General features: G+C 43.0%; 1 protein-coding gene across 2 annotated transcripts in view; it reads right to left on the reverse strand.

Moving 5' to 3' along the window:
- The window catches only part of LOC147027058 (pro-epidermal growth factor-like), a 75,040-nt gene that overhangs the window by 14,876 nt on the left and 42,869 nt on the right, over positions 1-17,295 (reverse strand). Inside the window, exons 9-11 of one of the 2 annotated variants that reach the window (XM_085883192.1) lie at positions 10,865-11,088; positions 8,041-8,205; positions 5,339-5,497 (exon numbers count right to left, since the gene is read on the reverse strand). In XM_085883192.1, the coding sequence (XP_085739318.1) occupies positions 5,339-5,497; positions 8,041-8,205; positions 10,865-11,088 (548 nt within the window). The remainder of the gene's footprint in view (positions 1-5,338; positions 5,498-8,040; positions 8,206-10,864; positions 11,089-17,295) is intronic. The other variant, XM_085883193.1, reaches the window with a different exon arrangement.

Here is a 17,295-nt window from a genome sequence, read left to right on the forward strand (position 1 = left end):
CCAGGATGGTAGTTCACAGCTTGGCTCAGATTTGAACCTCAGCTTGGTAGCTCAGAGGTAACTGTGCACACCTCTAGGCTGTCCCATCAGTCTGAGCTGTCTGGTTAAACCCTTTATTTAACAGAGGCAGAATCTGCAAGTAAATGTGTGCCACTTAAAAGAACAAACAATGACAATGTTTTGAAACAAAAATATAATTTTTCTATTTGTAAAGATTCTGCAGTCTTAGAGGATTTCATTGTTAGATTGATAATTAAGGCACCTTGAAGGATTGTGTTTGTAGGTGATGATGTCATTTGCACACAAAGATGAAAATATACTAAAGTGGTAAACTGATAATATTCACTTGTTTGTATAACTCCTTACCAAGAACTATCAACAACAACGACAACAACAACAATCTTCTGATGAACAGAATAAATGTAGACATGAACTACTATTACTACACCGACAACAAGAGAGTTCAGAGAACATGATACACCCCATGCAGTGTTCAAGTATATACAGTACTTCAATTTCAAAACAATAGTGATTTTAATGATCTTTTCAAAAATAGGACCACAGGACCTGTAGCTTATCTGGGCCCTGGCCTAATGTTGTAACCCAAATTTGGTAGCGTTCTGACTGGTGCATCTGGAGAAGAAGATTTTTGAAGAAACTTACTAAGTCGGCCATTTGATCGACTTAAAGTCACATGACCGGAATGAACTTTGAAATCTCTGGTTACCAGTCAGGAGAGGAATGTTCCTGCCAAATTTCAGCTTGATCGGCCCTGCGGTTTGGCCGAAGAAGTCCAAAAAAAGAGACGGATGGACAGACGGACGGTGCGGAAGTTCAAGCTACAAATCCGGAAGTTTATCGCTATTGAAGCAGTGTTATACACCAACCAACATTTGAAACACCACCCTATGTTCAAGTACTGAAAAACTGGAGATTCTTGCCAGTAATTAGAATACGATTTATGTTCTACACTCTGCAGTGTTCAAGTATCCTTACTATAATTCACGGACCGGTGTTTGTGTGTGTTTGTTTGTTTGTCGCGCCACTCCTCCTACAGTTCTGGACTGATTACATTCAGACTTGCTACATATGATCAGCATGACCTCAAACAATGTATAGGGGTGTTTTTATCTTTGCTGGTGGTCGTGGAGGGAAGGAAGGGGGAGGGGGGTGGAGCTGACGCAAATTCTCTGAGTAAATGTGTATCATGAAGTACCTCTTCCAGGTGGGGTAGGGTATTACAAGTCTCAAGCATTTACAGTGCAGTATTCCTGTCCCTGCATTTTCCAGTGCTATGAGGTGTTTTGAATTATAAGAAGTAGGCATGTTTTTGCTTCATGCACGTAACCTAGTATATATATATATATATATATATATATATATATATATATATATATATATATATATATATATATATATATATATATATATATATTGTTGTGGATTCACGACGGAGGGATTCTCAACCCACTCCGGCCGTCTCCGTGGTTTATAACGCCGGCCAGCTTGGCACAGGCCTCGGGTCACACGTCTTCAATCGCGATACCAACGTAATCCTGGACCTTACTAGCTGGGGAAATATAACCCCGGTTACAGACTGGTTTTGTCAGATGCCGAGCATTTTCTGCCAGTCTGTAACGATTTTGGTTTTATATAACAATCGAACGGATCGTTCCTCGACGCGACACAAATGAATCCATAGCGGCAACTTCATACGAACCAACCAGATTTATTGGGGAACATCGGGGAACACAACACAAGCAAAATATTCACGACAATGTTTTCATTAACAATATTTAACCCATTCTTAACTCGGGAATTACGGATTACGGGTTTTGAGGGGGTCCCTACTGAGATATGCCTTAAACAACATGCAGACAAGACAGAGAGACAGCATGCAGACAACACAGAGTACTTGGTGATGTTTCATGGACGAGAGGAAAGTGTCAAAAGCATGAATGTCGCTCGCAACAAGCAGATGTGCACGGATTCAAGCCCAAGCTCGAACACGCCATGTGGCGAGACGGTGCTCGCCTTCCCCCTTCGCACCGCACGAGGTCTCCGTGTGCTCTGACCCCATGTAAGGTCGACGGCACAAGACCGTTAGATCGACGATGCATCCCAGCTGGTTTCTCTCAAGGTCCAGCATTCAAGTCCAGGTCTGGCCTGTTCACCAGACAAGGCCAACTCGAGGTGCCGGGCTCCGCAGGCTGGGTCCATGGGATTCCAAAACGTCGTCGAGCCGTGAGGTGAGCAGGGACAGTCAGAGGCTCCATCGCCAGACGCAGGCCGAACCTGTCGATGACCTCCGCTCGAAGCCGTCTCCAGACACACAGCAGATAGCAGCAGATATCCTCTCGAAGTAGATAGCAGCTTCGGCGCTCTCAGTTACACCACCAGCTGGACTCGGCCGACTGCAGTTTCTCTCTCGGCAGAATCACCCCTGTCTTTCCTTATCTACGCTCGCCTCTCAAAGCTGACTGCCATTTCTCTCACGGCAGAATCACCTCCGTCCTCTCAGTTTCTACCACTTTTTTCCTTTCCTTCTCGCCTCGAAACCCGAGCACGCCTCGAAAACTGACTGTTCCCCCAAACTGAACCACTCCACAAGGTCTTCATTCGCTGCCCACCGGCTCCTCCCCTTTACGAAGCTGACAAAACTCCTCCCCTTAGTTTTACTTCCTCTTTTTGGCCCCTCCCTCTCAGCTGACTGGGCGGGGCCTCGTCCGGAGAGGGTGAGGAAGAAGAAGAAGCCCTCGGCACACCACCACTGTACGAACAATAAACATACATCCTACACCTCGTGACACACAGGTAACATCCATTTTACCGAACAGCCTAGCTAAACAGGCATTTAATGGGGGATCTGAGCTAATCCTATATTTAGTAGCCTCCTAAGGGCCCTTTCCGTAACAATATATATATATATATATATATATATATATATATCTTCTTCTTTCGGCTGCTCCCATTCGGGGTCGCCACAGCGGATCATCCGTATGATCCGCATAGTGATTTGGCACATGTTTTATGCCGGATGCCCTTCCTGACGCAACCCTGGTCACCTCTTACGACACAGGGATATGGTACACCTATTTTAACCGGGGTATACACCAGCCCAGTACACTGGTACTCATTTCGCCGACCTCGGAAGGATGACAGGCTGAGTCAACCCCCTGGTGTATTAATTCAGTGGCCCAACGGGGCTTGAACTCAGGACCTTTTGGATCCCAAGCCGTTGCCCTAACCACTGCGCCAACACCAGGCTTTTTATATATATATATATATATATATATATATATATATATATATATATATATATATATATATATATATATTGCCTACACAGAGCTGTCAGTTGCCAATAAACTGCCCAAAGGGAGGTATGCATTTGAAGAACTTATTGCATGCTTAATGGAACAATTTTGCCCATAGGGCAGGTACTCTGCTGATATAATTCAATTTGGATTAAGGTTTAAAGATGTTTAAAGATGCATATATAAATTAATTCTGGGCTTCACCACCGTTTTACCCAGTGTCGATTGCATCACCCTATCAAACTCGTTAAATTAGTTATTTGTGCCTGTTGTTTTTGTCCTTTTTACAAAGAGTAAGTTATAAACAGGAAGTTTCCTGTTTGGAATGATTTTCTATTTTGTTTGACTGCCAGGCAGGCAAACAGAATCAAAATTAATCTCATGTCTTTCTGCACATGCGCAATTGGGAAGTATTCAGAGACAAGGTACTGTTAACCTACAGGTTTGTCTTCCTATTTATGTTCTGATTCATGTTAAAAATACAACTTTCAATTTAAAGAAATTGTGCCTCGATCATAAACTGACGACCATAAACTGATAAGACAGACGGACATGAACCAATTGCTTAACCTCGCTTTTCTCTTCACGTGCGTGGGGTAACAACAACACACTCCTGTGACAGTTGGGCTTTAAGTGCCACTCACTGGAATTTGTGACATCATCCAGAGGGTTGAACACTGACAAAAGTGTACTGAGACTGTGTTAAACAGAATAAAAGGAAGAGTTGAATTCAGGTGCCATAAGCAGAATTAGAAGGTACTCGTAAAAGTACTCATCCTCATGAGTGATGGGAAAAGCAAGCAAAAGTACCCTTCCCAGTGATGGGAAAAGTTTAAGTTAATCTATCAATTTAAATTATTTTATGGACTTTAAAAAGGTTAATTTGTTGCCCTCCAGGTTTCATTCAGAGCCAAAGCTCTGAGCAACTTATACCACCCACTGCAAAGTAGTGGTGCAACATCGGGCAGCTTCGGTTAGATTTGACTAAAAAATGGGCAAAACATAACTGTTTTAAATTGTGTGTTGCTCCATGAAGATCTCTCTTAAATCTGCTTTCATCCAGATGTTCATGTTGATTTTATAGATTGTGGGAAAGGACAATAAAAAAGTGAATGTTGAGCTCTGTCTGCTTTTCAAATGCAGCGAGGGAAGCGACCACCGCAAACGGAAGATAGACGAATGCACGGACACACACCATGGTTCACAATATATACGATGTCTAATTATGCCGATACATGAGGAAGTTTCATTGCAATGCATGAAGCAGTGAAAGAGAAGATACAGTAGAAACCAAAAATAGACAGCCAAACACTGTCCTATTATTTATATTCGCATATAAGACCCGTCGCTTTGCTAATGGGAATACAAGTCTTTGCTGCGATGGCTAATTTATGGGGCAAGAACAAAGGATTCCTGGGAGATACTGCCCTCCATGCAGGGATAACCAGCGTCACAAGTTGGCACTTGCAGTTTTGCACATGTAACCACACACAAACCTTCCTTCATTTTTATTATTACTAATTTTTTGCATCACGAACCTTCCCGGGAGTTCCCTGAACCCTACGTCGTTGATTTCATTGAAATCCGTTAATCCGTTCTCAAGTTATAGCACGACAAACAGACAGACAGACACGGCTCCTTTTATAACATTGAAGAAGATTTGACGGTGTTATTTAGATCGGCATGAAATCCATTTTGTTTGATTTTTGAATTGACAAACACATTCTTCAAATAAAAATATCCCTCATTTCACCTTTATGAAGTGACCTGTAAATGTTAAAGCTTTCAATTGTTACAAAGACAATCAGTGAGACAGTTCACTATGATAATGCTTGAACCAAATTCTCATAAGAATAGGCAAACCATGCTCATTAAATTATTTCTTTAAGCCCTGACAATTTTATTTTATAGTGATCACATTGTTATAATATATACATGGAACTGCATTGTTTGCTGATGTACAGCATCGTATAGTGATCACCCTGTCATAATATACAGATGTAACTGTGCTGTATGTGTACCTGTGTGGGAAGATTGTTGAAACTTCATGTCCCGTCCACGATCGGGAATGGTTTCATGGATCGTAGGATTAGTTGCAGTGGATGAGGAACCAGGAGAGTCATTGACCACAAGCAGCCTGGTCAATGCCAAAGCCTGTTCATGGTTGTCTGTTGGAAAATCTGCACCAATAAAAGTATCATGTTGACAATAAATAAACTGTTGTGGATTGTATTCATATACAGCACTGTAAATTATTGTGGTATTTCTTGAAGCTTGAAAGTAAGGCCAAATGAGTCTCAAACTGGAATATAAAAGGAAATAATCATGCTAATTATGGAAATAATTCTGATGAGGTTTGTAATAATGTTGTTGATGGGGATGATATATATATATATATGTATATATATATATATATATATATATATATATATATATATATATATATATATATATATATATATATATATATATATATATATATATATATATATACTGAAACACAAAAGAAACTTGCCACCTTTTAAACCTTCAAATATCAACAATAACACTGCGTGTAGTAAATGTGTGAACTTATTTGTGGACAATAGTGTCCTCATTGTCAGACAAAACGGTCACGGATGATCACTTGAACCTTTACTTCAATGGTCACTTCATAGCACAGCTGTTGAACAGCCGTTTTGACTGTCAGTGATTAGTCAAGGGGTACGGGATGATTTTAATGAGCTGCACGTGATGTCTTGATATTGGCTTTAAAAAGGCCAGTGCAAAATGGGCATTTCAATCAACATGCCACGATTGTCAAGGGATCAACGGCAGTGTGCCTTGGGCATACTGCAAGGCGGATTGAGCTACCGTGAGGTGGCACATCGCCTTGGCTGTTCACACCAGACGATATCGGCCCTGGTGGACAGAGACACCCTCCACAACTCTGCAGATGACAGACCTCGATCAGGGAGGCCAAGAGTCACCACTGCAAAGCAGAACAGCCAGATGGTCCTAAGTCAGATGGCTTCAGACATTGAGGACTGAGTGGGACAGAATCCAGCAGCAATCCATCCAAAGACTGATAGGCAGTATGCGCCGACGATGCACTGCCTGTATCCAAAACTATGATGGCCACACACGCTATTAAAAGGGGACTGACATTGCACCCTGCGCTGTTCTGTACTGTAGAACAAACTTATGAGATGGTGTATCTTGGTCAAAAACTTGACTTGTCATCAATAATATACCAATGTTTCAATTAGCAATTGTTGGTTTGTTGTATTTTAAAGTGTTACAATTTTATTACATTTCAAACAAGTGGTAAGTTTCTTTTGCGTTTCAGTATATATACATTTTTTATATAGATATATCTACATATATATTTAGATGTATTTATTTTTATTTAGATGTATATATATATATATATATATATATATATATATATATATATATATATATATATATATATATATATATATATATATATATATATATATATATATATATATATATATATATAGCCTGGTGCTGGCGCATTGGTTAGGGCAGCGGCTTGGGATCCAAAAGGTCCTGAGTTCAAGCCCCGTTGAGCCACTGAATTAATACACCAGGGGGTTGATTCAGCCTGTCATCCTTCCGAGGTCGGCGAAATGAGTACCAGTGTACTGGGCCGGTGTATACCCCGGTTAAAAATAGGTGTACCAGATCCCTGTGTCGCAAGAGGTGACCAGGGTTGCGTCAGGAAGGGCATCCGGTGTAAAAAAATGTGCCAAATCACTATGCGGATCATACGGATGATCCGCTGTGGCGACCCCTAACGGGAGCATCCGAAAGAAGAAGAAGATATATATATATATATATATATATATATATATATATATATATATATATATATATATATATATATATATATATATATATATATATATCGGACACAAAGAGAGAAAGAGACAGATGATTACCTGCTATAATAATAATAACAATAATAGGTAGAATTATTATTATCAATATCATGATCATCATTATTCCACGATGACAGGATGGCACGAGGTACACACACTCACCTCTAAACTGTCTATCCTTGGGTCGAATCCTGACCAAGCTATATTAACTGTCATCCCAGTGTTTCACAGGCAAGTTGATTCATAAATGTGAGTTCCCTCCCTCGGATTAACGTTAAACGGGTCGGCCCATTTGTCCCATATGCCCGGGTCTGTCCCATCTGCCCAGCATTTGTTGATGGACATTAAAGATATCACGGTGTCCTTCGTGAAGAGTAGGTGAGCTATCGCCTGCACCATGAACAAATTCCTCATTCCTGCCTGAACCAGCAGAGGGCATTGCATCAGTGGCACAGCTGCACACTCTGCCAGTGATGCTTCTCTGCAGCATTTTGTTGCATATGGACAAAAACGAAGAATCATTCTTCTTATAAATACCAAGGGAATAAATGTGCTCCTTCACAAGTAATTGCAAGAGGTGCTTAGTTGTTAAACAAACAAAATATGGTTTGATTAGCAACCAAGTACCTTTAAGTATTTACAAACAATGTGGACTCTCCAAAAGGTGTACCAGTATATGGAATGGATACCTGAGAAATATGAAATCATCTTCATAAGTTATTTAGGATGCACCATTACTCATATAACTAACAAAAGTTCATGTGAATCAATGTAAACAAACCTATTTTTATTTAATTCGACAAACTGAGAGTGATCGCTGACATGCTATAACACACCATCTGTACCAGCAGGAATCACAAGGAGGGCAGTAGGCTGCATGCTTTCCCCATGGAGATGCACTGTCCGCTGACCGGATGTTCTACGAAGACGTACAAGTGCTCGTCGAGCAGGGACGCTGTACCACAAGCTGTCCCCATACACAGCAAGGCTTGACACCCTGTCTACCCAGGTATGTAGACACAAGGAGGATGTAAATATTAACGTGTTAATTTAAACAAAAATGTTTAAGTAAAAGTTGTTGAGATGAAAACCAAACAAATGTTTGAAGTGTTTGTATAACATTACTACATAAGTGTGCAAAATAGTACAGTTGAGCCTCATACAATATGATTCTATCATTATAATTGTTTTTTTGAGTAATGCATAGGCGAGGTGTTGCATAATGTTGTTATGTTGTAATTATTCCCATACCCTTCTACCCTGGACAACATTCGTTACTTAATTGCAAGCTTCTGCTCGACCAGGGCAGATTTTTCAAATTGAGCCTATTCTTTCAGATAAATACGATGTGATCTTTAACATCCACAATGAGATGTGTATTTATATTTAAATTTCATTTTTGATATCTATTTGTTTTTACAGTTTCTTAGGCTTTTGGAAGAGCTGTCACACCTAGCAATCACAGAGACAGCAGACAATGCAAAACTTGAAATCAGACAAACACAGCTGTTGACCTTTGGGGAAGTTACTTTCCAAACCACACTGGGTGCCAGTGGTACCCCATAGTGGCGGTGCTGTCCTCTCCACAATGTGCAGGGCAATATTAGGGAGTAATCACCCTCCCTAAAGATGCCAAACCATAGGGTTTGGCTGTACTCCATCCTCCAGCCAGACAAGGTGGTGTATGGTTAAAGCATCCGCTCCGAGTCAGGGAGGTTGTCAGTTCAAACCCCAGCTGAGTCATACCAAAGACTATAAAAATGGTACGTGCTGCTTCCTTCTTAACGGTCAGCATGTAAAAGGGATAAGAGCACGGACAATCCCTTAGGTTGGCATCCATGGGAAGGGGGATATTCCACCTTAGGAAATGCCCCCGCTGAATGTGGTGAAAAAGGGAGTGCCATCTTTATGGCAAAGCTAATACCCAGAGTGCCCCAGGAAGTGACGGCACTTCCCCCAAGCTCATTGGCTGTGTTTCTCTCATTGAACAGTCCTGTGTCATGTCTCGTGTATTCTCGTGCCTGAATGTCCACATATGTGAGATGTGTGTCTGGCAGCTCCAGCACAAGCCTTACATCTTTAAAAAAATAAATGTTGAGCATCATTACGTCACTGCCGTCAGTCAGTAATCAGTACGTCACTGACATCACTGCCATCACTGCCATCACTGCCTATATACAGCATCACTGTATAAAGGAACCTTCAAATACCATTTTCAATGTCTTTGGTGTGACTCGAATAGGGTCAGATCCAACCGCCGACCTCCCAGACTCAGAGCGGATGGTCTACCTACAATGCCACTGAGTCTACAAGGTGAGGATTTCAAAGATCCTGAAAAATATTTTACTTGTTAGTGCAAATGTATGCTTATTTATATGAACTAGAGGGTTCATGGAACACCTTAAGCCATTCAGTTTGGTGAAAAAGGACAATGGAAGGGTTACCCACTCCCTTTTTATTTGGATGAAGTTACCTGAAGCGTTGCATCGCTGAGCACCGCCATTTTGTCTGTTATTCCCTGTGGCAACCTTGATTGGTCGAGAGGGTGTACAATTTTTTTTGCCAAAGTACTACTCAACTGAAGTTTTTTGATTGTATAAACAAGGCAATTTTTATTCTACATTATTCAAAATATATAATTCAGTTGAAATAAAAGGAAAGTTTTACACGCTGTAAAAAAAACAAAAAACAAGCCATTGAATTAGGAGTTTACTTCTGTTGATGCAATTGTGATACACCATCTTTTACTCCACCTTACTTTACATGTTTAATTATTTCTTCATGCCTGTTGTTTGTGTCCTTTACAAAGTTCCTCAAAACAGGAAGCTTCCTGTTTGCTTCAGTCTAACTGTCTGTCTGGCAGTCAAAAATAACTGAAAATCATTACACTCACTTTACCCCGCTGTGTGCATGCATGCACGGGTAGAGACGGGGTACAATTTTGCCAAATTCACAGCCAAAGTACTGAGGAACCGCAGCCGATTTGTGTTCCACTATGTATGATTCATGTTCTACAGCGTTCAAAATATGAAATTCCATTGAAATCAAGTCGCGCCTCCATCTGACATAGACTGACAGACAGAGTGAACCAATTGCTCCCCCCTGCTTTGCCGTACCCGTGTGGGGTAAAGACTTGGTGGCATTATGGTTAAAGTGTTCGCTCTGAGTCTGAGAGGTCAGCGGTTCAAACCTGACCCTGGCGAAGTTATAACCACTAATTTTAAAATGGCATGCGTTGCTTCTTTGCTTGAAACATTGCATTGAAACAGGAAAGAGCAAGGCACAAGCTTGATGGGCCTAATAGCCTCCTCCTTTGTTGAAGTCCCCCAGAAAGAAACTTATGTTAACTCTCAACTAAAACGATATCTTGAGAGTTAAATTTTTAATGAAGAGTTTGAAAGTCATGAAAGAGTTGCCAAAATAGGATGAAAGGTCATTGCATGAACAATAGAAGAAAAAAGGTGGACGAGGATTGAACAGGTGGACAACAAACAAGGATTGAACAGTTTGATAAAGACTATTCAGCCTTATCTATTTATTGGCCCCTGTCAACAATTATTTCATGTAAACCTAACTGTGTGAAATATTAGTTTACATCGACGAGCAATATCTATACAAGGCAAAAGTTTGGAAATAGGAAGATAAAACATGAATCCTGACCAGTGTTTGTTTGTGCAAATACACGGCGTTGTGTCCCATCCATGGAAGACGTCTCAATAACCCCTCGGCCCTCATCACTCCAATAGAGCTGACTGCGTTTTGTGTCCAAGGCAAGCGCTCGAGGAGATATGAGACCTACAGCAGCAATGAGACCTGTCTGGTGTCCAGAAATGGACAAACTTCTTATGCAGGGACGCAGAAAGGCCTCTGTCCAGAACACCAAGCTGTTAGTGAAGAAATGCAAATACATTGGTAGTCTCATTTTATTTGCTCCCCGCTTTTATGCTATGTAATGTTTGAATTTACATTTTGAGGTTACCTCTTTAATTGATACTCAATGTGACACAATGACTTTTTCTGACAGCGAGTGAGGTTCACGGAAGAGCAAAGCTAAATTGACAGTGGGGTGGCAGGGCAATAATTGGGTACAACCAGCAAGAGGGTAAACGAATAGGAACCAGAAAGAGAAAGAGAAAGAGAAAGAGAGCACTAAAATCAGCATGTAAGAGAGTTGGATTCGGATGGTTTAATGGGAGTAATAAAGATTATGGGTCAGGATGGGGATGACACGAGATAGCGGTTATTTACTGCTTGAAGTCCTAGATAAAGACCTGGATTTTCAAGTTTAAACTAGAGGGGTTGAGCGTTAATGCCTATGTACATGATGAGGGTGGGGGTGAGGTTCTGAAATAACGAATGAATGCTCGAGTTACTGATGAGGGTCAGTGGAATAAGAACGTGGAGGGAGCAATGTTGGAGAATAGACGGAAGAAAAATCAAGAGACCACTGACCTACCTGCAATGTGACAGCAACAGAGCTTGTGCTTTGGCCTCATCACGGGGTAATCCAATAATTTTGAGTTTTAGATTTCACAGAATCCAGGAGAAACAGATGTGATGCTGGAGCACTAGTCAAGATGGAGAGCAATACTCCATGAGCTACGAACAAAGACCGTGTGGACTATGAGTATCTATGATTGTCCAAGGGAAGACTTGGATTAATGGAAGATTCCCAATCTATGGCTGGCTTTGGAGGTTAGCTTAATTTGCTATGTGTTCAGCCCAGGGAAGGTTAGTGCTGATGGTGAAGCCTAAAAGTTTAAGAGAGTGAACTGCTTTCAGTGGATAACCAAGAAAAGACGTGGTTTCATTTAACCATCATTCCAAAGCAATGCAGTGACGGTGACATGGTGGGATTTTCCGGTGTTGAAGGACATTCCATTTATCACACCAGAGTCTTATCATATCCAAATCAACAGAGAGAGATACAGCTGTTGTCTGCTTCACAGAACTAGAAGCACCTGCTCTCTACGGAAGCTATCAAGGGGGACACATTATTATATTTATGCCTATGTTACTCCAAGGGGTCCCATGATTACACACCCAAAAAATGGTTGCGATCAGTTCAGCCGTTTTTGCAGTACTTCGGAACAGACAGACAGACAGATGATGAATTATAGTAAGATGATGGTGTAGGAAGGAAGAAATCCAGAAATGAAGGCAGCCTTCTATGCCACAGGAAAAGAACTTGGCAAGAAAATATTTGGAGGCAAAGACAGAGTTTAAACATTCTGCCTTATCTTGGAGAGAGTCTGCAGGGCAGCCGTGTTGCGAGTTTAGGGGGCAGTTTGAAGGGGAGGAAACACCGCAGACAGACTTGACAAAGCATCACCATAGCATGGAGGAAGGAGACTGGTTGGAGACTTCGACCGAGAGATGTGCAAGATTATATTTTCTGATTTGCCTCAGGATTGACACACACTTGCTGCGAGCATTACAGAATGAAAAAAAAAGAAGAAGTTACTCTCAATAGGGTTAACTTTACAAACTGAAAATGCAAGTTCCTTGACTGCAACAGCCTCCACACAGGATTCAGTTAACCTGGGTTGAGAGAATTGTTAGGAAAGTTGCAGATGGGATGGGCTAAACCCATGTTTGACAGAAAGTCAACTTTTGTGAAAAGTATTTCCAGGCAGAATCAATCTCAGTTGCTTTGGAGATAGTGCTCCAATCCATTTGTGTGAGAGCAGATTGATGTCCCTGACAGTTGGCCTGTGCAAACAGCCATGTCCTGCATTGTTGAGGTTGGTATCTTACAATACCGTAGCCAAATTGTAAAAAATCACATGATATGGGCCTTTTTTTGACAAGAAACCAATCGATCAAAGGAATTGCTTGGTCCAGGAGCAAGAGCATACCAACAGTGAAAAATAGAGATGGAAAGTTTACAGGTTGGGTCAAACCAAGGGAGTCACAGTAGGCCTTTGCTGAAATGCATTGACTGGTTGTTGCCAAGCCAATACCTTGCCAGCTGGCATGGTGACAGTTGAAATTGCAGCAGATGAAAAACAGCGACTTTCGATGGGTGATCACGAGTTGATCGATGTTCGAGGAAATCTAGGTATATAGAGAGTCATCATCGTTGGGTGGATGCTAAACCACACAAACAAGCAAACATTAGGTGGTTGTGAAGAGGTATACGTAGACAAAAGTATTCCACAGGGCTTGGAGGGGTTTGTGAGGACAATGAACAATGGACTTCTTAATGCGCATCGCAACACTACCTCCACAATCGGGGATGGACCTGTCTAGGTGGAAGAGAAAATAGCTAGGAAAAGACATAGAGGAATGGGAGCATAGGGTGTGGTGGGCGGGGAGCGGGACATGCTCCTGAGAGAGGGTTAGGTGGATGCACAGCTGAAGATGTGATGCATGAGGGGTACAGAGGAATTAGGGCAGAGGGTGTGGGGAGGAGGGGGGGTGGTGAGCAGGACACACTCCAGGGAGAGAATTGGGAAATGGTTTGGTGCTGGCACTCACTACAAATTGTCTTTGTTTTTCAGAAATGGGGATCATGAGAACTCCAAACTCCACGACTCGGATGAAATGAAGGGTTATTGAATGCATGGAGGAAAGCCAGGCTACAAGCTTGAAGGGATGGTTTATGGACTGAGCATTTGCGTCGTGAACAAGTTTGGAAGAGAAGTTGGGTGAAGAGGAAGAGGAAGAGTTCGATTTAAAAAACATTGAAAGTAAGAAGGAAACTTATTCTAGTAAGAGGAAAGAATGATATAAAAATGAGAGGAGGAAGGAAATAATTTGCAGCATGAGTTAGTGGCTCCTCTTCTTCTTCTTCTTCTTCTTCTTCTTCTTCTTCTTCTTCTTCTTCTTCTTCTTCTTCTTCTTCTTCTTCTTCTTCTTCTTCTTCTTCTTCTTCTTCAATGGCCGCAATTATTCCCAGGTTCTTTGTGGCATTGGCTGGGAAAGCTTGGCCCAAGTCTTTCATAAACCAGATAGCCAGGCCTGATATTCAACGAAGGTTAAGGCCGGAATTTGCAATTTGGCCATGATGCCAGCAACGGCTGACCGACTCTCTGCAAAAGACATCATGGGATAGCATGAGTTATTGACTAATTCGTAATAAAGATTGTTGTTTTTTTTTTTTGGAAAGAAGAGTAGGAAGTAAAATGTAAAGCCAGGAAATGGAAAAGAAAAACACCAAGGATAAAACAAACCTTAAGAGGAATGTGTCAGTCTTGAGACAATCAAGCACTCTCGTGATATGAGGCCGAGGCCGTGAAGCCAGACACATGAAGTCACATGAGACAATACACACCAAAAAGTCACGAATGAGACACGAATCGATTCAAAATGCAACGAACACCACAGTGATGAAATGTTAGCAGAAAAATAGACAGAACCAGTGTGAATTCTTAGCTTTGAAGAGATTCAATGAAGCAGGTGCAAACCGACGATTCAGCAAGCTCAGCCCCGGAACCGGAAAAGGAACCAGAACCGGATATATTTGCAAAAGGACGTAATTTCATACGTCATCATTTTACCCATGTTGCTTCCTGGTGATTGTTCATCTTTTTAACAGAGGCACCATTTTGCATGAATGTTGGTCAATGACCAGAAGTATTTTACCCACTTTTGACTGCTTATCATCATGTGCATCCCAGCCGTGCACACAAATAAATGACTAGCATTGGCTTGTGCTTTAAAATATGCATTTCAGTTGGATTGAGGACACTTGATGCAAAACATTTTGGCCCTTGGTTTCTGACTTTGATGTGGTTTACATGTAATTCCGGCACTTCAACCTTGGGCCTTGGCCTGACACATTTGATTGTGGTGGCCACATTTCCATGCATTTTGAGTGACCACGTGGATATCAGGTCAGGTTCGATCAGTGACCTGCTACAGGTACCATGTAAACCTGTACTAACCTGTTCCATGGTCGGGTTGTCGGTGACTAAACCGTCTCCCCCACCAGGTTTTCTGGTGAGGAGGGTGTTTGGATATGGACACCCAGCAGGATTAAAAACAAAACCTGTCAAAGGGCGGAGGAGCTCCTTGTGAGCTAACGGCCATCCATATCTAGTGCCCAACTGTGTCTGCGGACGTCTTCCTGCAGTTGGGTTACTTTTTATGAGGAGGTTGGTGACAAGATTTGCACTCCGGCCACCGTAAAACCCTTCATTCCGCAAAACGCAAAAACGCAAAAACGCAAAAAAATCTGAAAACCCACTCCGTGGGAGTACCTCCTGTGCAGCTTCCCTTCGCAGGGCATCTCACCAGATGACGGGATTGGGGCAAAGCCTTCGGGACCCCCAATCTTTGATGATAGGAGGGAAACCACGGGGTAACATCCCTGGGTCAGATTGCGGGAGAGTGTGTCGGAGTGGTGCTGAGGTGTCGTCCACCAGACGGCGGTCTCCTTGGGTTAACCTGAGGCGGTCCCTTCGGGTGAGTGCCTGGAATGTCCTATCCCTAAGAGAGGATGATCACCTGTCTCTGTTATCATCTGAGTTCAAGCGTTTGGACATCGGGATTGCAGCTCTCTCTGAGGTTCGGAGACCGGATTGCGGCGAGATCATGGTGGGTGGTTACACCTACTATTGGTCTGGTCGTTCTGATGGTTACCATACCCAAGGAGTTGCTGTAGCTGTGTCCAATAAGCTGACCCCAATGATAATTGAGGTAACACCGGTCAACGAGCGTATTGTGAGATTAAGGATTCATCACTCCTTAGGTGTCATTTCCCTGGTCTCTGTTTATGCTTTGATCGAGGTGAGTGATCTCACCGTGAAGGACACATTCTACGCCACGCTCGAGTCTGTGGTTGATCAGTGCCCCGGACGAGATACACTTCTAGTTTTGGGGGATTTCAATGCATCGACTGGAACTGATAGGGATGGTTATGAGGTGTGTGTTGGTCCCCATGGGTCAGGAACTATGAACCAGAATAGCACTAAGTTCCTTGACTTTGCAAGAAGTCATGGACTTAGGGTGGCTGGTTCATGGTTTCAGCACCCACAAGCTCATCGCTGGACTTGGTATTCCAACGCTGGCGGTGTGGCAAAGGAGATTGACCATGTCCTCATTGACGGTCGTTGGAGGATTATCCAGAACTGCAGGGTCTACCGGAGTGCCCAGTTCCTCAATACTGACCACAGGCTTGTTGTAGCAACTCTAAAGCTGCACCTTAAATCCTGGAGAATGCTACCATCCCAGCCTCGGCTGGATGTTGGCAAGCTCAGGGATGAGAGAGCAGCTGAGGAGTTTGCGAACAGGCTGAGTGGACACTTGGGGGGTCTGGGTGCTTTGGGGGGTCCTGAAGAGTTGTGGAGTGCCTTCAAGACCACCGTCCTTGATGTTGCCGGTAGATATCTTGGAGCTCACCGCAGGGCAAAGAAGAATTTTGTCTCTCAAGGGACACTGGATACCATTGACCAGAGTCGCAGGGCCAGGCTGGATGGCAGAGCTGAGCTGTTCAGGGATCTGAGGCGTAAAACTGTACGTGCACTGAGGGTGGACAAGGAAGCCTATGTGCGAGGAATCTGAGGGGGTAGAGCATCACCTGTGGACAGGTGATTCTCGTCCCGCTTACAGGGGAATTCGCGCATTGCGTTCATCCAAGCCCATCCCTCGGAGCACTGCAGTTCGAGCAGAGAGTGGTAAGCTCTTGACAGAGGAATCTGAAGTGAAGGCCCGCTGGGCTGGTTACTTTGAGCGGTTGTACCAGGCTGATCCCCCAGCTGTCGAGTTGGACGTCAAGGGTGTTTCAATCCCTGTTGCTGACCCTCGAATCAACTGTGGTCCACCTTCGCTTGTGGAAACACGGGCTGCAGTGAACCAGTTGAAACGGCGAAAAGCTCCAGGGATCTGTGGCATCCATGCTGAACTTCTCAAGGCTGGTGGAAATGCTGCACTCGTGTCGTTGCATGCAGTTTTGTGCTCTGCCTGGAACACAGGCATCATCCCAACTGACTGGAAGAGGGGCCTTGTTGTCCCTCTCTGGAAAGGGAAGGGTGATCGCCAAGATTGCAACAACTACCGAGGAGTGACGCTGCTCTCAGTGCCGGGCAAGGTCTTTGCTCGGATAATTCTTGATAGGGTTCGCCACCATCTGCTTGAGCACCAGCATC

The sequence above is a fragment of the Eptatretus burgeri genome, chromosome 5 (genome assembly GCF_056783735.1).
Source record: "Eptatretus burgeri isolate ZD-2024b chromosome 5, Ebu_testis_v1, whole genome shotgun sequence".
NCBI lineage: Eukaryota > Metazoa > Chordata > Myxini > Myxiniformes > Myxinidae > Eptatretus > Eptatretus burgeri.